General features: G+C 40.6%; 1 protein-coding gene across 1 annotated transcript in view; it reads left to right on the top strand.

Annotated features, from left to right (window-relative positions):
- The window catches only part of LOC122759230 (protocadherin-15-like), a 226,307-nt gene that overhangs the window by 130,416 nt on the left and 73,256 nt on the right, over nt 1–22,635 (top strand). Inside the window, exons 21-26 of the mRNA XM_044013918.1 lie at nt 363–482; nt 802–987; nt 5,228–5,464; nt 7,084–7,200; nt 12,145–12,285; nt 17,144–17,256. Coding sequence (XP_043869853.1) covers nt 363–482; nt 802–987; nt 5,228–5,464; nt 7,084–7,200; nt 12,145–12,285; nt 17,144–17,256 — 914 coding nt within the window. The remainder of the gene's footprint in view (nt 1–362; nt 483–801; nt 988–5,227; nt 5,465–7,083; nt 7,201–12,144; nt 12,286–17,143; nt 17,257–22,635) is intronic.

Raw genomic sequence — 22,635 nt, 5'->3', positions numbered from 1 at the left:
AAAAAGCCTTGTAAATATTAACTGGCCTGATTAAGGGATTAAAGTTTCTCCACTTCTGTACGCTCACAGATGTACGAACACTTCAAGTGGAATCTTTATTGGCCAAGTATGAGTGCACATACAAAGAATTTGACTTGTCTGGGTACAAAAAAAACAAACCAATAGAAACGAGGAGAACAAAAACTGGACATTAATATAAACATTAAGTCGCCCCGTTGAACTAAATGGTTCAATAATAGTGGTCAGGCATTGTAGGGTCAACAAACTCTTTTTTGAGAGGAATTCCTGTTTTAACTAAAAGGGATTGTATAGTATATGCAAACCTATTAATTCTCCTTTTCCCCTTTGCATCTTGTGTTTAGGCTACAGACCCAGATCTAGGGGAAAGTGGGCGTGTCCATTATCGGCTTGTCAACCACCAGAAGCTGTTTTCCATCAATGGCACTGGAGCGATCAGAACCACCGTCCCACTGGACAGAGAGGTCGGTTTCCCACTCAGACATGAAGTCAACTGTTTTTCACATTAAACTTGATTATATACTTGATTCTTGAAATGTTTAACTTGTAAATGTATTCTTATTTTATTCGTATTCTTTAACTTTGTAATTTTATTCTTAGGTTTATTCGTACTTATTTTAATAGTTTTTAACTTTGTAATTTTTTAAAAAAACTGCTGCTATAACATTCGTTACCTTTGTACACTGGAGCGCTGTGACGAAAGAATTTCCCGCAAGGGATTAATAAAGTATATTCTATTCTATTCTATTCTATTCTATTAACCACGAATGTCTCGCCTTGAAGGTGAAAGGTCACTACTTCCTGGTCGTTGAGGCGTGGGACGGTGCCGTGGACCCGCGGCGGTCCAGGTTGACTCTGTCCGTCACCGTTCTGGATGTGGACGACAACAGCCCGACGTTCACCCAGCGAAGCTACGACGTCAACCTCCCAGAGAACAGCCCCAAAGATTCAGTCATTTTACAGTTACAGGCGAGACGATCTTCCTCTTTTTTTCTTCTTCTTCTTCTTCTTCTTCTAATGATTTTTGGCAGGCTGTACACCGAGAGATGTAATTCTGCCCTCTACAGTTAGAGGGCACTTGAAAGTTTTTCAACACAGTGTGACGTTCTCCTTCATTCTCATGCCGTATATATATGTAAAATATGTACAATTTTATATGCGCTCTTATTGCAATGCCAATTCAACACATTGTAGAGTGTGGATGCCAAAGTTTCTGAAACATGAAAGGAGCTGCATTTATACCAGGCATTACCGTGCATTCAGAGTGTCCCACCGTACGTCTGTCTCGCTTTTACGAAGATTGAACCTATTTGGTTGATTAAAATGCTTTAGCAGCAGGCCAAAATATTTTTAGCTTTTAGCACGTGGGGTTAACCGTCCAAAGCAATGGACAAGAGACGTGAAGAAGAGAGTGCAGGCAGGGTGGAGTAGGTGGAGACGAGTGTCGGGTGCTGATGTGTGACAGAAGGATGGCAGCAAAAGTGAAAGTGAAGGTCTACAAGATGGTAGTGAGAGCTGCTATGATGTATGGCTTGGAGACAGTGGCACTGTCTAAAGACAGGAGGCGGAACAGGCAAGGTTCATAGATGATGTGAAGGAGGACATGAGGGCAGTTGCCAAAAGCCAAAAGGAAGCGAAAAGAAGAAGAAGACACGTTTCAGCAGCAGACGGAGATTGAATGTGAAAGTAAGGTGAGCTAATCTCAGCTGAAAGAATGATCACAATTGTTTCCAACTTCTTGCTTTCAGCCTCTCCACTGCAGACCCTTATAATTCTTCTGTGGTTGAGATGTTATTGAGAGGGGTTATGAGGCTTTTTAGGTGTGATAACATTTGGCATTTCTGAGTTGCCGCTCACTCTGTTGGCAACCTGGGTGTGGAAGTGCTACGAGGTGTGTTACTGTGTAGTTGTGATGAACCAAAACACCGAAGCAAATTAAATGTTAATGTGTGTAAAGCAAATGCATAGATTCTCCTCTTCACATAATATTTATTAGAAGATAGTGGCTGAAAAGCTCTGCCACTTTATTTGAAATTGCTTAATATGAGGAAATGAAGTAGAGAGAAAGAACAGAAAGAATAGCAAACTCCTGCTGTGAGGCTGCAGGAAGCACTGGAGAAAGAGAGCAGGACTACAGCTAAACTACCTCTGTGTTTGTGTATAGTGCATTGTTAAATTAAACACAGAGCTTTCTCCCGCTCTCTTTACGCCACTGTTTCCAACATATAGGATGTTTGAGGAGAGGAGAAACTCTGCATTACAACTTCTTTAGTGTGGATATAATCACAACATATCACAGCCTGGATTGTTAAATGGTTACAAGTTGTGGCCACGTGTTAGATAGCAATTATTTTTCAATTTATAGGAGACCTATTATCCCTCATTTTCATCTGTATACTTTATTCCCTAACACCACAAAACTAGGTTTGCCTGATTTACATTTTAAAAAGGCCCTTATTTCACCCTCTTTCTGAAATAAATTGCTTGAATTTTTTGGTTTCCCCACTCCTTAAAAACCCAAGTTTTTGCTAATTGGCTGATTCCAAAGTCTCATCCTCTCACTGGAAAGTCCTCTAAAGTTGCTGTCAGACGCTGTCCGAGAACGAGGGAGGGGGTGAGTGGGTCTTTGTGCTTTGTGGGTGTGATGTGTATGGAGAAGCCTGAACCCAAGGACCATATAAAGGAGACTGTAACCTATTTACACCATTGTCCCGAGTGTGCAGAGCGCTCTGCAGCCCCAGGTTTTGACTCACAGACATGTGTTTACCTCATTATCCGAGACTTTTGGCCATGTGTATTATGTTATTGTAACACAATACATATGTGCTTCAAATGTAGGAAAAGCATAATAAACCCTCTTTAGGGATTGTTTTATAAAAAAGAAAAAAAAGAAAGAAAGAAAGAATGGAAAGAAGAAAGTTCCCCCAAGCAGCCTGCACATAATGGAATTCAGTTGCTATGCAACACACTCAGCCTGCTGCTGCTCTGGAGAGCCTTATCACATAAGTCAGCCCAGTCTCATAACCTGTGTTATCAATCAATAAGTCAATCAATCAAGTTTATTTGTCAGATGTAATCTCACAATGGCTTGTGTTCGGGACGGCCGCTGGGACAAAATATAATGACTTGGTGCTGTCCGTGGTGCTGAACTGGGCAATGGCCAGGAGGAAACTGAAAAGTATCATTTCTCTCTCTCTCTCTCTCTCTCTCTCTCTCTCTCTCTCTCTCTCTCTCTCTCTCTCCCTCTCCTCTCTCTCTCTCTCTCTCTCTCTCTCCCTCCCCTCCCTCTCTCTCTTATAGGCCCAGGGTGTAACATTTAGGGGGTTCTATGTGCAGACATTGAATATACCATCCACAAGTATGTTTTTATTCAAGTGACTAATCACTTTCAAATAAAAATGGTTTGGTTTTTGAAGCCTTAGAACAGAGGTGCCCAGACTCAATAGTTAGCTTTGGCTCAAAAGTAAACATCCGTCAATTGTTTACATATCAGCTGTTTAAGTGCAGGTACCTCAGTTTCATGCTTTCATTAATTAGTGTATATACCTTTATTTATTTTTTAAACAAATAGCAAATAACAACCTTTCTTTTTTGTAAAAGCCACTGTAGTTCTGTTTCACTTGGGAAAGAAAGACAAGACATGTGTTGCTACACATATATATATATATATATATAAATACATATATACATATATATACATATGTATAAGTGAAGCCTTCAGGAAACATGGATGTGCTGCATTGTTACTGCCAACATATTCCTTTTACTTTCTTTAATTATTATTATGACACTACAAAGTGAGTGTTAAAACAGTTAAGTGTTATGGTTAGGATTTATTTTATCTATTTCATGAAAGAAGAAAAATAACAGAGCACATATCCAGTGAATATGTAAGGGATAATGATGTAGTGAGCTGGTCGTTGGCAGGATGACGCAGGACACGAATCATGGAGGTGCATGTTACACCAATTATTACACGGCTTCTTTCACAGAAGTGAAATGAAATGAAATGATTGCATTGTTTTCCCATTGTGTCTGGAAGAGCGTCCATAGCAACTATTCCCCTGTTCTCCAGCTTCCTGTCAGTAGAATGCCATCATTGACCAGTTCGAATTGAGCACTCAAGTAAACATCTCACTAAAGCCTGATTGATACTCCATTGCTTTCCACTTTGAAATGTGCCAAGGCACAAACATGGAAAGATGGCATTGCTTGACAATTTCCTTTCCTGACCAGCTCCTGTAGAATTTTGTATCTGTATCTGTAATGTATCTGATATGTCATATTTTGAGAGTGGTAATCACTGTCAACATGAAGATGTCTCATCCTAAGATGTCAGACCAAAACATCTTCTCCCGGGTTGCCTTCTTCATTGGTTCTGTGCCACACTGACCACCTCCAGTCTCCTGTTGTCCTTTCATTCGTCCATCCAGGTCACCAGTCTGTTGTTCTTTCAGTCATAGGAAATTCAAAATCTCTTATTCCACAATTACATTACATCAAACCCATCCATTATCAACACAAAGAAAAGGCAGCATATACATACAGATGAACAAGCAGACGTTAGGATAAAGTGATCAGGAATGGCCGACTGGAGGAAAGTGTGTGGTTGGTTGCCATGGAGACGACTGAGACCCTCCACCGCCGTATTAAAAGAAAAGCGTTGTGCAACTCGTTAAGTTTTGTTGAGTGACAATTAAAGTGTCAGGCCATGAAGAATAAACCACGCTTTAATGTCACTTTGAGCCTGTTTGGATTAAACTGCGGATCCTGCCTGAGACCCAGAGTTTAATAAAAGTGTATTAAATCTTACATTCGGTGCCCATTTACAGCCAATGAGACTCGTAATATGCCTACTACGATCTATGGACTTCGAAAGAGAAACCTTAATTCACATACAACCAGCATTGGCAACATCATAAAGAGTCAGTTATTATATGACACAGTGGTATTTGTGGTAGAATGTAAATTAGAAAAAAGTGACTTTTCTCTCTAGCTTTACAGGGAAGTTGTTAGTTAAGGGAAAAGTCAGTTATCGACCACTGGCTATTACCGCAGGCGTGTGAAACAGACATGGCACAGTGTTCATATAACATTGTCCTTCTGGCAAATCTGAAAAAAATCAACAGGCTGATGAACTCACAAGGTAATGGTAATTCTTTCTTCCCATTCCTCTGACACGCTCCTCTCTTTTTCTTTTTACTTTTAGGCGATAGATGATGACCTCGACTCCAACCTCACATATCGAATCAGGAGTGAAGATTTGGACCCAGAGATCGCTCAGCTTTTCCACATCGACCCAGTAACAGGAGAGCTTTCGGTGCTAAAGGTCCTGGACTACGAGGCACTGACTGACACAGAGGCCACGTACATGTTCACAGTGGAGGCCTATGATAGTGAGGGGACCATGCCTCCTGGATTAGCATCTGTTACGGTCAGAATACTGGTGAGTGTGTGTGTTTTGTCGTCGCCGAAGCCTTTTTATTTCAAGGCAGCTTAGACTCTGCAGACAGGCAAGGACGCCAACTAAATCTTCTACCAACTGGAAACAATCACATACCCCTGGTGCGCTACAGGTGGGTTTAACACATTGACGACAGAGCAGCAACATCCAACAGCTCTTGTATACATACAACATTGCAGCCACCAAAGAGCAGCTGTCTGCAGATTTGGGTGTTCCTTCCATTCTGAGCAACTAGCTCCACAGAGCTCCCCCAGGAAAAGGTTTTAGATAGCTATAGCTGCTAGAAAATGGCAACAAACACGTTTTCCATCACTCTGGATACATCAACCGGATCATAGGTCTGATTGGTTGTAGGTCTGTCCAATTGCGTACAGAGCGAAAGGTGGCTACACCCTTTCCAGACTTGCACTCAATCTCTAAGGCGATTCAGATGCTGCCTAGCATTAGCCAGGCTAAATTCGAAGGAGAGCGCAGTAAAGTGGCAGCATGGAGACCAAGTAGCTTTTCCAACAACAAAAAAACAAAGCCGTTTTGGGCAACAGAACAAACACCTCCAACCATATGTGCTGGGCCACACGAGATCTAAACACCACAATACTGAGAAACACAGAGAGAAAGATATGGAGCTGATTTAATTGCTTTGGTTTAATTAGCTCTGTGGGAACTCATTAGCCTGGGTGAACCCAGGCGAATCTGCCAACAATTTGGTTTCGCTCTGCAGACACTGGCGTCTGGCAAGGACGTCATTTTGGCCAACTACGGAATATCCGAAAAAAGGGAACCAATCACAACTAAGATTCTTTTTTTCTTTTTTTTTTTACCCTGGCATGCTAGGGTGGGGCTTAACATGATGATGACCGAGAAGCGACGGCTAGTAGCTTTCGTCTACATCCAACATGGTGGCCACCGAAGAGCAGCTGTCCTTTGATTCGGCCGTTGCTCCACAGAGCTCCCCCAGGCAAAATTACTAGAAAATCATCACTCCTAGAAAACTAAAACAAGCATGTTTGTTGACATGTTTCCGTCACTTTGCATACATCATCCGGGTCATTGGTCTGATTGGTTGTAGGTCTATCCAGTTGCATACAGAGGCATTTTCATCTGTTGGTCACGCCTCTTGCAAGTGGGAGATCAATACAACCCTTCCAGAATGGCTAAATTAAAGGAAGAGTTTGGTAAATCAGTGGGAACTAAGTAGAGTTTTTGTATTGTGTACATTTCTAGCAGTTTCGGCCAACAGAACAAACACCTCCAGTCTTTTGCTGGGCAACACGAGGTCCGAACACCATAGCTGAGCTGATAGACTCGTCTGACATTGGTTTGAATCTAACAGACATTTGTTTATATTTAAAAGTAACACACTACAGTTTAAATGACCCGGAGATGAACCTCACTCAACAACGTTTCTGTCATCCACAGCTTTGAGTCAGTAAATTCCAAAAAAATAAGAGGGTGAGAAAAAAGCAGCCGAGCCTACAAAGTGTGGTTGTACATGATTACAGTTATAAATGTGCCACATTTAATGTGTTTACTGGAAAACAAACAGAAACAGAGCCTCATTAACTGTGTGTTTACATGCCTGTGCGTCTGTGTCTCTCCAGGACATGAACGACTTCTCCCCAGTATTCAGCCGCTCAGCGTACCGAGGAATGGTTGCCCCAAATGCCGTCAAGGGAACCATCGTAACCACAGTGACGGCCAACGACTCTGACCCTGCGGTGAGCATTTTAAGCAGCTGCCATTACATCACACGCTGGTTCATAGGCAGTTCCCCCACAATGTGTGTGGGGATGATGCAAAATAATGATGCATGTCCCCAGTGCATATGTTTGCTTTTTTTTTTTTTGAGATAGTTATATTTGTGGTGTTGCCTCTCTGTCATGAGTGGAAACTACTGGAGCGATATTCATTCCACTATATTGGAGGATGGGACTGTAGCAGCCGCGGTCAAAATGATGGTCTCTTGAACTGATGTTTCACAACCTTTATTGCAACCTTATTTGTGAACACACCGTAAGAGCTACAATACAAGCAAAAACAATGCAAACAATTAAAACTCTTATCAGCATGTTATTATTGCAACTTTTAACCCTTTTTCCATGTTTAATTAAATATTACCATAACTTATTCCCTTAAAACATTAACCTTATAAATTAACTGTTTAAATTTCACAAACCCTTTAAAATATCCCTTTTAACTAAATCGCATAAAAAGTATCATCGAAATAAATGTGCTAAACATGACTTACATTAAATACAACAGCGCTATCTAGTGGACGAAAAAGTTATCATTTACAAATAGAATAAACTCCGTGAAAAGTATATTAACACACAATAAACTCACTTAACTCAATAAACTCTACAAACCTTGTTCCCTCATTGACCGGGTGCTGATGAACCTTAAGCTAATAAAACAAACAAACAAACTACTCCTGACCGAACAAGTGCTTTTCTCCGTAATCGTCTGAATACTTGTTTTTCGACGGTTTCATCCGCTTTGCGTTACTTATTTACGGTTTCCACATTAGCATATTTCAAATTAAAAGCATGAGAACTATTATTGACAACAAGGTCATTTACAGGGACGTGACCCAAAGAAAAGCCCATTAACTTCGGAAGTGGATTCAATCTAGTGCTTGGATTTGGGATATTTTTCTTCACTTATTTGTGCGAGAGGGTGTTTTCGTTTTGAATTTTCATCACAGAAAAAAAATCAGGTATTCGGGCCACACTTAGCAACCTGGTCTGGCCGAGGGCGTTCCTGTATGCAGTTCTTTCAGTGAGCTAATAGGTTTTCTCCAGGTACTACAGTTTCCTCTCACAGTCCGAAAACATGCAGAGGTTAATTGAACTCTCCAAAGTGTGAGTGTGAGAGTGAATGGTTCTTTGTCTCTATATGTGGCCCTGTGATGGACTGGTAACCCTATCTCAGCTGGGATTGGCTAAAGACAGTGAATGAACGAAAGAATGACTGTTATCAGGCATATGTAGAGTGACAGCATCTACGAAGGAGGTTAAATTATTTTTATCTGGATAAGGAGTCAGATTTTAGCCTTGCACGGGACTTTGGGGGCCACTGGGGCCCAAGGACACTGACCCGACCAGAAACTACTATTGGCCTAACTAATTTATTAACATAAAAAGGATTTATCATTTCCAAATTATGAAGACAAAATATCTGAAAGTTTTTAATGACATTACATTACAAGAAGGTTAAGGGGCGTTTTCACAAAATCGCCATTACTGTGGAATAACACAGTGACTCATTCTTAGCAACTGCTTGCGTCACCGACCCACTTGCGATGTCCCCTTTTTTGGTGTTGGCAGTGGTTTGCCCTGCTGTGTATGTCTGTTGAGTACCGCAAAAGTACGCAAGAGATTTTTTTTACCAACGTTTATAGGAAGTGGTGGCATGGGCCAAGGAAGAACCCATCAAATTTTGGTTCGGTTCCAGGGGTTGACTTAGCTTTGAGGCTTGATTCAATTTAAAGTGACGGCGTTGGGCCTTGGTCAACGTATATGCTCTATTCTAGCATTCCAATTTCCGTCCTCTCAGTTTGACCTGCTTGCTGCTGGGACAATGTGAGTCAGTGGGTCCCTGGGCACAGAATGGGCCCCATACAGACATCACATAATAACCTGTGTTATTTGGCTGCGGGATATCGAGAAAGATAATGTACTGGCAAAGATATAGATATAGTAGAACAGAGGTTTGGGCTTCAGGGCCCCCTGAGACCTCGGGCCCCTGGGCTTGTTCAGTAATATAAGAATATTGAGCCACCATGATGACCAACATTAAAATACAGTGGTGTAAATAGTGCCATAAAAGTTATTCAGCCATTTCACGGGAGGCGACTTTATTCCTTATGAATCACATATTTTATTCATAAGTCTTTTTTTTTTTCAAGCCACACTGTACAGCAAGCTCACACAAGAACTGGCACTTAAACCCTTCCTCACAATTCTCAGCTAATACAAGTTGCCGCTCCTTTTCTCTCTCTCGCTAAAGTTATCCGTAACAAAGATGAAGATCTACGGCGAACCCAGCAGCACCAGGAAGTTATTTATTTTATCTCGCGCTGCATAAGTTATTGTCATGTCAACACGAGATTAAAGAAAAAAAAAAAAAAAGGAGGCGGTCTTTAATGCAGACTACTGTGCGAGCTCAGGTGTTTCCTCTTCCTCACACACGCTTTAGATGCTACAGTGAGAGAATAGATAAGGTGACACTCGTGTTATTTTCTTACTATTTCCACTCGCATGCCCTCGGTTACAGCAAGTCAGTTTTGATATTCCAGCAACAGATGTGTTGACCCTGAAACTATGAACGGGCCTGGTGATATTAGCCTGGGAGGATTTGCTGAGTCACAGCCTTTTATTTAATTACAGAGCTGAAATGCAGTGGCTGTCTTTGGAAAACAAAAAAATGACCAAGTCTAGAAAACCACGGTGTCATTCATCATTATTCCACCTTATCGTGTAATATCCTCTTTAAAAGCTCTGTGTTCTGTTGACTAATGTGCTTTGGTGTCACCCTACATTGACTGAAGTGATTCAGACTTGAGGTTTAGGCATCAAACCAGACTCTCTTTGGTCATACTGTACATTATCCAAGATTATAAATGCTCAGACATGCCACTAAAAAGAACCTTAAAAGCCGTATAGCAGATATAGAGAATCCAAATAGATTGGGTCTGAAGGTTATGAATGATATTTGCACCCACGTGTCTTTTGTACTCTTCTCACTCAGGATTTAACCCTGAAGTTCAAACCACCGAGAATATGCCATTTTGCTGACTCGGCGTAGTTTGGTGTCGGTCAATGAAAGCTCACACTGACACGCTGACATGAGGTAATGAACGGCTTTGTGGCAAATGCAATTTTACATAGCGCAGAAATACAAGGTGCTTTAAAGTATAGTTTAAAATGATCAGCAAAGATAAGTCACACAACTCTTAAAACATCTGCAGACTATAGTCAAAAAACTATCAGAAAAATAACAATGACAGGTCAACAGTCCATATTTTGGATTACGCCGTCATGAATAGTGTCGGCGTTCATTTTCAATTATTAATGACAAGAAATAATGGGGTCAAAATATAGAGAACATTTTATTGGGATTTATTGAATTATTTTTTCATTTATGTATTTAGAATAAACACATTTGTAGCCAATAACTGCTGTTTTTACAGTGTAAAGAGTATAACATTGAAGTACTTGCTTAAATGGCTGATTTTTAATGGACGGCACATGATATTGAGTTACATTGCAGCTGTTGCCATGAATTCAGTAAGTAGAGCTGAACATGCATCGTGCTGGAGTTTACTTTGACCATTATTTTCTGTGTTGTTGAAGACAAAGACACTGGCTTTAACTACAAAATGCTCCTCAGAGGAAGGGATTCAGTGTAGAGGACAGGAAGTAGGTATAAGGGAATCATACCTGTGACATTCAGTTATATTCATATTATTTCCACAGTGCCAAACCATAACGTGTGTTATTTCAAGGCACTTAACATAGCAATACTTTCTACATTTTTATGCAAAAAAATGTAATAATAAAAGCAAACTAAAATTGCTGTATTGAAAAAACACTTTTAGCATCTGCTAAACATTGGAAACAACCAGACTCTGAGTGGTTATTGACTGAAAGAACAGGGAGAGAAGAGGGGGAGTCAGTGTATTTCCTCAGCATTGGTATGTGTATTCATTAATGCAAGCAGAGATATTATTCACAGAACGTGTTACCCTCTGTCACCTCGTATAAAATAACATGATTTTATACATTTTCAGTCAAATTATTCTTACTAACTGATGGCTGCTCATTATCAATAATACTTCATTAGAGGCCCTGAACTTGGACGTCATTCCCTGAGTGTGTGTGTGTGTGTGTGTGTTTGACATTTGGGTCCAGACTAATTAAATGCTTTAGCAGTCCTCTTTAATTTCAAAAGTTCTGTGCCGAAAAAAAAAAAGTCCTGACTTTGGCAGATTTCCACAAACTACAGTATATACAGGAGAAACTTTATCGTATAATGTGACATTCGTCCAGTGATGTAAAATATTCTAAACTAATAAACTACTCCTGTACATTGTCCTCATGCATCTTTGTTGGAATGTTACTTCAATCCACAGTTTGCACATGCATAGAGGCGTGTCACATGTTATAGCATGCTCTTGGATCGCGGTAGATAGCCACCTTATAAATAATAACTCAATATTTTTAGCCTATATTCCCATAAATGAGATATATAAAGCTCACACAGGTTGTTTCTCTGGACTTTTAAGATACAAATAGCTGTTAAATACACGCTAAAATTAATTATTATCGACTGTTTAGGATCTTAATTACATGATCATAAAATACAGTTATTACATTTCACTTCAGATAATACCTGGTTGATTTATTTGTTTTTTGACGTTAAATAAAGGACATTTACGTGTGTTAGAAACTATGATATTGACTACAAATATGGTAAAACACAAATAATTAGGCTTCAAATTAAAGAAGTTAATCATTTTGTCGATTGCATGTATGCGTGCATTTTTTAAATCAATATTTAAATTCTATTTAATGTTATTTATCGTTTATTTGCTCTTGTCTTGATAGTTTGTCATCTTTAAATGGACACTGGGTTCTATAATGTGTTTATTCTGCTCACAGGGGACACCAGCAGGTCTTGTGCGCTACAGAGTGGACCAGGAAGCGTATCCATACTCTGCCAGCATATTTGATGTGGAGGAACAGACGGGACATGTGGTTACCAAAGTGAACCTTAACGAGGAGCCCAACCTTAAGTTTGGTGTAAGTGTGGACACACAAACACACACACACACATTCTCTGTATGAAATGCCAGGAACAAAGGGCAAAAGGCTTAAAGCTTAAGCAGTTCAGTGATTTATTTAAGAGGAAGGCGGAGACAAGGGTCAATAGTGGAGGGATGAGCTCAGAAAGCAAAACAAATCCAATTGGGAGCAGGTTCAAGTCAAACAAAGAAGTGAAAATACAAACGAAAGGAAACACAGATGTAAGAGAAGAAGAAGAGAGACACATCTGACACTGAAAACTGTGAGCGGGAAAGAATTGTGTCTCTTAAAAACTCGATTTTCACAACGTAACTGAAACGAGGGTGATGATAACTACTTCTGACTTATGACTGTGCTCTCTGTGCTTCAAAGCAAGTTGAACAAGCCAAGCTTACATATGTGCGCATATATATATGTATATGTATATATATATATATTCATATGTATGTGTGTTTGTAACATCATTACCAGGTTCCTTCAACCCTTTTCAACAGAAATCCCTGTATCTGCCATTATGTGTGCTACATTGACATGTGGAAATAATGGTAATTGATGTTGAAAAAATAGCATGAAATAGTGTAAATGAGTTCAGTTGAGTTGTATCTTTTTGTCTGATGAAGAAGAAAATAAGTCTGGGTGATGTGCTGTCATCACAGAGAGATAATTGTAAGCCTCAATCTTATTGTAAGTCGCTCTGGATAAAAGCGTGTAATGTAAAGATAAGTTGATGTACGAGGGTCATTTATAATCTCTAAAAATATCTGCTGATATTTGTTATTTCTCCTTGAGCGTGAAGAACGATGATCTGAGCTGTTAGCAAATTTACACTGCTCTTCAGCAAGTTAAAGGTTTAGATATGTTACCGTGGTGATTTAAGTACAATAATAGGATTGATATACTGAGATATATGTTGATTAGTAAATGAATGATCAAATATTGATGAATTGATTCAAGTGGGTTTTTTAAAAAATAATAATTTTAAACAAGCCTTCAGATTTTCCAGCCTCTTAAATGTGAATATTTTCTGGTTTATTTTCTCTTTATAACAAATAAGTCATTAAAACTGAATCAACTTGGTTCAAGGACAAAACAAAACATTTGAGAACGTGATGATTTCCAGGTTTGAGAAACGCCAATCAACATTTTCTCACATTTTTCAGACCAAACGTCTGAAAAGTCCTCGATTAACCGAGAAAGTAACCGTTAAACCACAAACCCTTTTTTTATGTTCATATTTGTTTACTGTTGCTTGGCAGACTTCATAAAAACACACTGGATTAATTGCGGTACCTGTTCAATATGTGCCTGTTTTTTAGGGCATTCTTAGTAATCTATCTCACTCGCATATATAATAATAATAATATTCAGAGCAACAAATATTCACACACAGTCACACTCTGAAATGAAAAGAGAGAGAGACAGCTGCTCCTTCACACCTTCACACCTTCTTTCCTCATCTACATGAGACCACATCATTTACTACAACATTTGGTCTCACATGATGGTCTGCTGCTTTCCTGATGACTTCCTGTGTCACACACCACCACTGTTCACTGTTCACTTTAAACTGTTGTAAACTTGTTTCGTTCAAATTCACCGTCACCACACTGAGTGCTTCACTTTGAATACAGAAGTGCACATTAATACATTATTAATAAATTAACGAAAAGGACAATTTGGGGATTTTACTGCCCTAAATGGTAACAACAAAAACTATACTACAACTATAACGAATGAAAGTTATAGTGATACATTTGTATCAATAATAATCAAGCACAGGCTACTCTGAGGTGATTCGAGGGGGGCTCCCAAATCAAATTCAGCTTTGGGCCCCCATAAAGGCTTGGACCAGCCCTGCTCAAATACTTGTGATCTACCCATCCATCCATTTTCTAGCGCTTTATCCTTCACACAAGGGGTCGTATGGTCAATTTAGAGTATCCAATTTACCCGATCTCCATATTGCATGTTTTTGGACTGTGGGAGGAAACCGGAGAACCCGGAGAAAACCCACTCACACACACAGGGAGAATATGCAAAGGCAAGAGTGCCAACCACGACACCAACCGTGTGGCCCAACTTGTGAACTAATCTGGGAGAGAAAAACTGAAAATAAAGACCAGCTGTTTATAGGAAGGCTTTTTTTGGGGGGGGTGACTCCACACCATGTAGCATCGTCCCTCATTAGAACCGGATATTTTCTGCAGCCTCAGTCAACTTTTTTTTTTTTTCCAACAGCAATGCAGCAATTTCCCTATATTTCCCCTTTGCATTATAAGACTAATAAATAAGACACCATGGAGCGAAAGAGCAGTAAAAGATTTTCCCGCTGGAGAGATTATCTTCCCAACAGAATTTAATATATGCGGCATATTAAACAAAGCCACACGGGGGCGGGTCTACTGTATATGCAATGTAAATACAGTTGTGCTGCATCACTCGATGTTTCTCCCAGAGTGCGAACTCTGCGGTTCAATGGAGACATTATTACAGGAATAGATTTATCCGATGCCTTTCTCTTTTTGTTGTTGGACTCTATTTGGTTCCACATCAGTCATTAAAAATGTATGTGGTCATTAGCTTCGCATTCTACTTGCTTAGCAGCAACGTTTGTGTACTTAAGTCGTGTTTTTTATTTTACAAAACAACCTCAGGAGCCCCCCGTCCCCCGTCCACTGTACAGAGTACGTATAAAGCAGAAGCTTATTAGTTTCAAAACTGCCTTTTTCCCCAGCTGTGTTCGTCAGTGGAGCTCTGGGGTAATGCTAATTTTGTCTTTTCATCGGGCTTTAATTAACACAACAAGGATTCGGCGCTGCTCACTCAGGAGACTCATTCTACCTCGTTTGCTCCTGATAAGTCAAACAAAATGACGGCTTACAGTTTTTTTTTTTTATATACAGATTTGAGCGAAATCAACTCGAGCACGGATGAATTCACGCGTGGTGAACGACGGCAATCTCATTACAGGCACAAGAGGTTTGAGCGCTTACAGCTGAAATCGACAGGTTGAAGTGCTGGTTCAGGTTTTTTGAAGTGTGGTAATATGAGATGCAGCGTGTGTGTGTGTGTTTTCACTCTCCCTGAAAACACAGGGAAAACACACAGATTATAGTAAAAGGTTCACTGAGAAAAATATGGACAGCTTTTTCCACAGCTGTCTCACCTGCACCAAAGTCCATATAGAAAATCAGCCATTTTTCTATTTTCTATTTTCTATTTTCTGCCTCTCTCAGTAACTCCAGATGTGTTATTTTGTAACCTCAGTGTCTAAAGTCCAGTAAATCAGCAGCTCCTGTGTCCCTGTGAGCTAAAAACACACCTTTGGTGCAGGAGAGTGAGCTGTTCATTATGCCACCATAACGATGAACAATAGACCAAACAGACAAACAAAATCCATGCTATTCCATTCAATTATACACTTAGATCCACAAGGGACAAGAAAGTCCTCTTACCAGGTTGGTAATGACTGATATAGGTGATTAGAAAACAAGAAAGTTTTACAGCAAAAGTTTCCAGCAATTAACGCATTAGTGGTTGTCGCTAATGGGTTTCCGGCTTAAGCGAGAGCGACTTGGTGAATATAAAGAAGGGCAATGGCAGCGTCAGTGAGAATTTCCCGGCTATAAAAAAAAGGGAGAAAACACAAGATGTCCCTGCCTTGATATTTGAGTTTGGCCTTTATTAGGACTCCTCTGGGTCCAGTTAACAGCAGTTACCCCCCCTAATTAAATGAAGAAGAGAGGCTAAGCAGGAACAAATAAGCTCACCAGTGGGACACACACACTCATTCTGCTCTCCAGTCCAAATGATTGCAAATGATGTTTCTTTCCAAGAAAGGAAATGGAAATACAGACATTTATTTCTGTTTTTTTCCCTTGGCCTCGCATTTATTAGCTAAATCATTTTTAGTGCGAGGCCATTCCGACGGTCAGACCGAAGACTGTAACATTCGATATTTTAACTCTCGAGTTCCACTTGAACGCAACACTTGACACTAAGTGACCTGTGTAACTTAGTACAAGGTATTTTAAAGTGTCCCACTCAAGGCAACTCACCTGTTTTACTTCCAAACTCGGGTTCTTTCTTAAATCATTCTTTAGTATGTTTCATCAGTCTCTGCCATCATGGTTACATATGCAGAGCCGCCATTATTACAAAAACTCCCAACACCTAAGCCCTCCTACATCAACTACAACCTAACCTGCAGTGTGTAGCACTTTAAATAGGCACTTACAGAGCCTTTCATACAATTATGGGCCACTCTGGCACTTAATGGACATTAACATCATTTTTAAGTATGACCGCCTTTAGTGAATGTGGAGTGAATCTTAATGCAGTTTAATTGAATTCTTTCATGGGTTTTGTTTGGGCATACATGGTAAAAAAGGACCAATGAAAACTGACTCTTGTTAATAGCGGAACAATATCTAACGGTAATGATATGCTTGCAACATTTAGTGAAGACAGCGTTCATTTAAAGCGGTTGTGTGTGACTGTTAAATATTAACACATCAGCTCAACATGACTCTCTCTGTGTTTTTAAGCATGGCACTGCACACAGGAAGTGATTTTTTTTAAATTATTATTATTAAGACAGATAGAGGCAACATTGTGTGTGTGCTTAAGTGAAACACTGTCTGTTTTATTGTACGTACGGACGGGTTGATTGGCTGTAATTTCACTGTACTTCTGTATAAGTGACAATAAAGTATTTCTGTTCACCAGAAGTTACATACCGCAGCTTTACATAAAAAAATATAACCATGTTTATGAAAGCTGAGGTTTCCTTTTATAGCACACGCACAGTTTCAAACATGTTTCCTTGACCTTGCGTGTGTTGTGTGACCGACAGCTGGTGGTGGTGGCCTACGACGACGGCGAGCCTGTGAAGGAGAACACGACTCTCGTCGAGATCACGGTCCTTCAGCCCTCCATCATTCCTATATTTACCCAAGAGGAATACAGGTACACACACACACACACTGTGTTTTTTTTTACAAAGTCATAATTTCAGCCGTGGTTGATTTGACAACACCTGCTGCTGTTGCTGGTTATGAGATGAAAAACAGCTTACAGGACCCAGAGGGCTTCTTCAACGTGATACTGGGAGCAGGAAATGCATGATGTTTCTACTCTCTGTCATGCCTTTGGGGTCGATGACACATCAGTAACAAAAAATATTAGTTTCCCATCGTAAGGCGTGTTTACCATCTGTCCTTTTTGCAACACAATGCTGCAACCGAGTTTTGATGTCACGAATCCGAACTCCCATTTTGAAGCCTTGAGATTTGTGATTAATCTGGCGCCATGTTGAGGTTTTATAAATTGTGTTCCCATTTTGACGAAAACAGGAGGACGAAGCACAGCATATACAGCACCAGTGATGGTGGTCAGTCAGTCATCATCTAACCGCTTTATCCTCCACCAGAGGGTCGCGTGCCAATCTCAGCTACATCGGGCGATAGGCGGGGTACACCCTGGACAGTTCGCCAGTCCATCGCAGGGCCACACACAACTAGAGACAAACAACCATTCACTCTCACACTCACTCCTATGGTCCAATTTAGAGTGTTCAATTCGCCTAATCCCCACATTGCATGTTTTTGGACTGTGGGAGGAAGCCGGAGAACCCGGAGGGAACCCACGCACACACGGGGAGAACATGCAAACTCCATGCAGAAAGGCCCTTGTTCCAACCGGGGCTCGAACCCGGGTCTTCTCGCTGCAAGGCGAGAGTGCTAACCACTACACCACCCAGTGATGGTGGTTGCCAGTGATATTATGGCGATTTCCATTTTGCAAAAACATCAACTTGCAATTACACCATTCCACCATTTTTCCCGCTTCATTAAAAAAAAAAAGCAAACACACTGGATCCCACACACTGCTTAATTAACTTAACTACCTAACTAACTATAAATGTCAGAAATGATGATCACTGAAGCAGAATTCCATGAGATCTCACCTCAGAATGTTTGTGATTCGCTCATCTGTGTTCAAAATGGTTGAACTGGCCAATGCACATACAGTAGTGTATCTGAAGTGGATCTGAATTTTCAACCATGCACCCAAAAGCACGCAGAGAACTTTTTGCACAACAAAAAAATACTACTAATGATGAAGTCCCTTTTCCTTCATTCTCCAGCTGCATCAATGTCTACATAACATGTAGTGTAGATGTGAGTCAGAACAACTTATCACCTATCAAGTCACTCTGTATTAGAAATGGATAAACCAGAGCATGAATAACTGAAAGTCTCTCCTGGGTCTTTTCTTCTTTTATCAAGGCTGCACTTCAGGTTTCTTCTGCAGGGATTTTCTGGGCAGAGGGAGATTGTTTAAGTGTGGTCAAATGTGGCATTGACCCTGTCCCATTGTCCGGCCCATTACACAGACTCTGAGCCGTGTTTGTGTGAAGTCGGCTTCAGGCTTCGGGCTGTCCCACTGTGATCATTGAGTGTGTGAGGGGCCCTTCAGGGGCTATTTTGAACACTTTATAGCCACTTTCCATAAGTTGGACTTTGCCGCAGGGAATTACCCACAGTTGACAGCGTGTGAGTGGCAAACCATTTGCAGACCTGACAGAAGCGTTAAAAGACACACACAGAGGGACCAGCCGACCCTGAAGTTGACTGAAATATGCATAATAATGGCATTTAACTTCTCTTTTTTTACTGCTTTTTCTGTCATTACTTTTTTTTTTTGCAGGGATCTGTTTGTTAATGTTTTTCTAATGGTCCTTTTTCTGCGACTACTGTGGATATATTTGATCCCCCCACGGTGTTGGAGGGAATGAAATGGCCGTCCATTTGCTTTTTTTTTATTTAATCTTTTTCAGGCATAATAACCAAGGTATCAGTCCCCAAAACGACTGATTTACATAAGATTGGACTGAGTGCTCGTTTGGACATGAATGGCATCATAGCTAGGACAGATTAGGTTTTTCACAGTGCGTCTTTGTGAGGCTGAGAAACAGCTTGAGACGGAGTTTCGCGCTCACCGAAAACATTGCTTCCAGCAGGGACACAAGAGAAAAAACTGATCATAGCCACTTATCAATAAGTGGGCAATGTCTTAAGGATATGATTGCTGCATTATCTCACTGGCAGACGGCCTTTTTCCACTGGAAACAGACGTTTCGTAAACTGCTCACCCTCCTGCACCAAAGTCCATCAAGAAAATCTGCACTTTTAGCTCACAGGGACACAGCGGCTGCTGCTCTGCTGCTGCCCCGTTTGGTCATTTTATTTCATTCTGAAAGGAGGATTTCGAACACCGAAGTCACAAACTAACATCACTGAGGAATTGTTGATCTTATTGCTGCCTCCATCAGTGAGAGCAACAATTCCTTGCGCGCTATGATGTAAAATCGCTGCTTTTCTTTATGGGACCTGGTGTGGTTTGCCTTTTTACGCATCAACAAACTTACGTTTCCAGGTTGAAAATGGCATCTAATGGCAGGATCACATATTTAGCTTCTGTGTCATGCATCGCGCAAGAAGGTGCGTCAACCCGCAACACCTTGTAAGGAAATGTATATCCACAAGCAGCGCCTGAGCATTAAGTGCTGTAAGCTTGATGAGGCTGCTGTCAGGGCTTGTCCCTCACACACACGCTGTTTAAAGCCTCTCCGTCTATTTTTAGGGAAAGAGTTTGAGGCGAGAGAGAGAGAGAGAGAGACGTCAGGCAGCCATATAATACAGCACTTATGAATATGTAACATAGCTTCCAGCTACAATTGTGCGTGTGAGTGTTTGTGTGCCAGAGTTTGTATTTGTTAATGAACACACAGTTGACTTTTAACAAATTCATGCGCAGTGTTTGTCTTGTGCGTGTCTCTTTGGGTAAATTGTCTGCTTTGAATTTTACATTTTCATCTCAGTGTTTTAGTGTGCGTACGAGAGAGAGAGGGGGAGAGAGGGGGAGAGAAATGTGTGTTTTTGTTCTTTTTCCATGTTGTGCTCACACAGAGTGCAGTGCAGCAGCTTTAAATTAATTATCCCAGCTCCATTTAATAAAAGCTAATCGTGGTGCCTGTGTGGTTTTAAGAGCTTACTAATGCAGCTCAATGGGTTTTGTATGATTTGAGCAGAAAAGTCTCGGTGCCATGGGCAAGGCGGGATTTAGTGATATTGATTCCTCTAATGAAAGAAAGTGATGATGAAACAAAGGATCTGTTTCATGGGTGTTTTTTAGCTAAAAGTCTGTTTGACTACATTACTTATATGCATTTAATAATTGAAAGGCTTTTAGATGAAAGCTGTGGTGGGCGGGATCTCTAGGAAAGTATTTGATTACTGAGTCTCATCCTCACGTTTGGACTGAAGGCTGTCTGTCTTAAACCCCTCCCACCATGATGACCTGTACATAAAAACAGGTTGTAGTCTTCTGGTCTGGTGGTTAGGGCAAGTAACCAGCAAGTAAGTTTTTACAAAAGCATCTCTTTTCTACTTTATGCTGGTGTTTTTGAGTGGACAGCAAAGTAAGAATTTCATTGTACAGGGAAACGTGTTTCTTTACTGTGCATTTGACAATAAACACTTTGAATTGAATTGAATTGAAAGTAAGGATTTGTGGGAAAATTAGCCTGGACTGTGTTCTGGGTGAAAAACAGAACACAGTGATTTGCAAATCCTTTTTTCGGACCGGTATTCTATTGATTGTGCTTCAAAGACAAAAGAAACACACAGTGGAAAAGTGACCCCAGACTGTCAAACAACTGTAGTGGTACATCAAGCAAGAATGGGAAATAATTCACCTACAAAGCCTCAACAAATATCGAGAGTTGTTTGAAACGCAGGCTCGAGAAACCACACAAATGAACTCTTCTTAAAAATACAAGCTCTAAAGTTTCTAGAACAGTGGAAATAATAATACGTCGATTGTGCCGAGCGCAAAGGGAGTGTGGGTAGACCGCATGGCATTGGAAAAAAAACACAGAAAAAAAAGTCTTGCGCCATACGGCAATTATGCAAGGTACATCCACATGTAAATAAATATATGTTTAGCATTTTTTTAATGTAAATTAAGGTAGATCATTTTGACTTGGTCATTTTTAAAGCACCTTGATCTTTAACATTATATATATAGGACTGAAAGAATCACCAAATCATTGTATTCATAGTATTCAAGTGTTATACAACAGTATTGAAATTGTGGGTTTGTGCTTCACACTTGATTTATAACTTAAGTTAACATTTCTGTGAGCAGTTCATGGTCTCAGTCACTAGTTTCAGGTCTTCCTGTGGCCTGTGGCCAAGTGGAAAGGGAACTTGACTTGTAACCAGAAGGTCGCAGGTTCAAATCCCCACCTGGCCAAAAAGGCCTGGGGTACCCCTGAGCAAGGTACCTGACCCCCAATGCTACTCAGTGTGGCAGCCCACTGCTCCTAATTCTAGGATGGGTCAAAATGCAGAGGAATATTTTCCCTAAGGGGATTAATAAAAACTAACTTTAACTTTTCCTCAATAGAGCATGATGTCAATGTTGTGAATGATGCTCCCAATTAGAGCGAATGAGGTGACGAAGCACGGCACATATGAGGGGACACCTGGTATCGTCCAATAGGAGCCTGGCTGCACGTCTGCGAACGTCCCATTGCAGAATGTCAACGTCGCGCACGTCAAATCTTGAGGCTTCAAATCAGACGTGGAGATTCCTACGGAGCTACAGATGTCACATTGTTTACTCTGCAGTGCCAGTTTCAAGCCACAAAGATTGAGCAACATGTCACAGAGTGTGACAGACTGAATATTGAAGTTCTTATTATGGGAGTCCTTAGAAACTTGAAATTCGATGGGGATTGTTTTGTGTGTGTGTGTGTGTGTGTGTGTGTCTGTGTTGTGGTATGCACTTGCTTTTTGTACTGCGAAACACATTTACCCCTGAGGGACAGGGAAGCTCCAAACTGAACTGTACTGAACTGATAATGCAGTTTGGCAACGCTTGATGCCGCTCCGTTTACAAAGAACAACAACATAAGACGTTGCTGTTGATGCCCAGAGGAGCAGGATTTTAGTTCTCTCTCTCTTCCATCTCTTGATTTACATTATGCTGAAAGGTTATTGTTTTAATAATGCCAAAGAATATTCTTCCTACCACAGCTTCTAGATACAGTTTACAGCCTTCTGGCCTTGATACAAGGATGCATATTGGTGCATTTTATGGAAAACAGTGGGAAAAGGATATGAACTAACACACAGTTCAGGACTTACAGCAGCCGTTTGAGCAGAGAAGTCAAAACAAACTGGAATTGTATTAACAATTCGTGTTTGGCACGGCCTCAGCATAACTGGGAAAAGTCCGACCCTTTATCTCTTTGGGAATTGTATAAATCCGACTTTC

This window comes from Solea senegalensis, linkage group LG18 (assembly GCF_019176455.1).
Source record: "Solea senegalensis isolate Sse05_10M linkage group LG18, IFAPA_SoseM_1, whole genome shotgun sequence".
NCBI lineage: Eukaryota > Metazoa > Chordata > Actinopteri > Pleuronectiformes > Soleidae > Solea > Solea senegalensis.
This window is presented reverse-complemented; position numbering and strand designations above follow the sequence as displayed.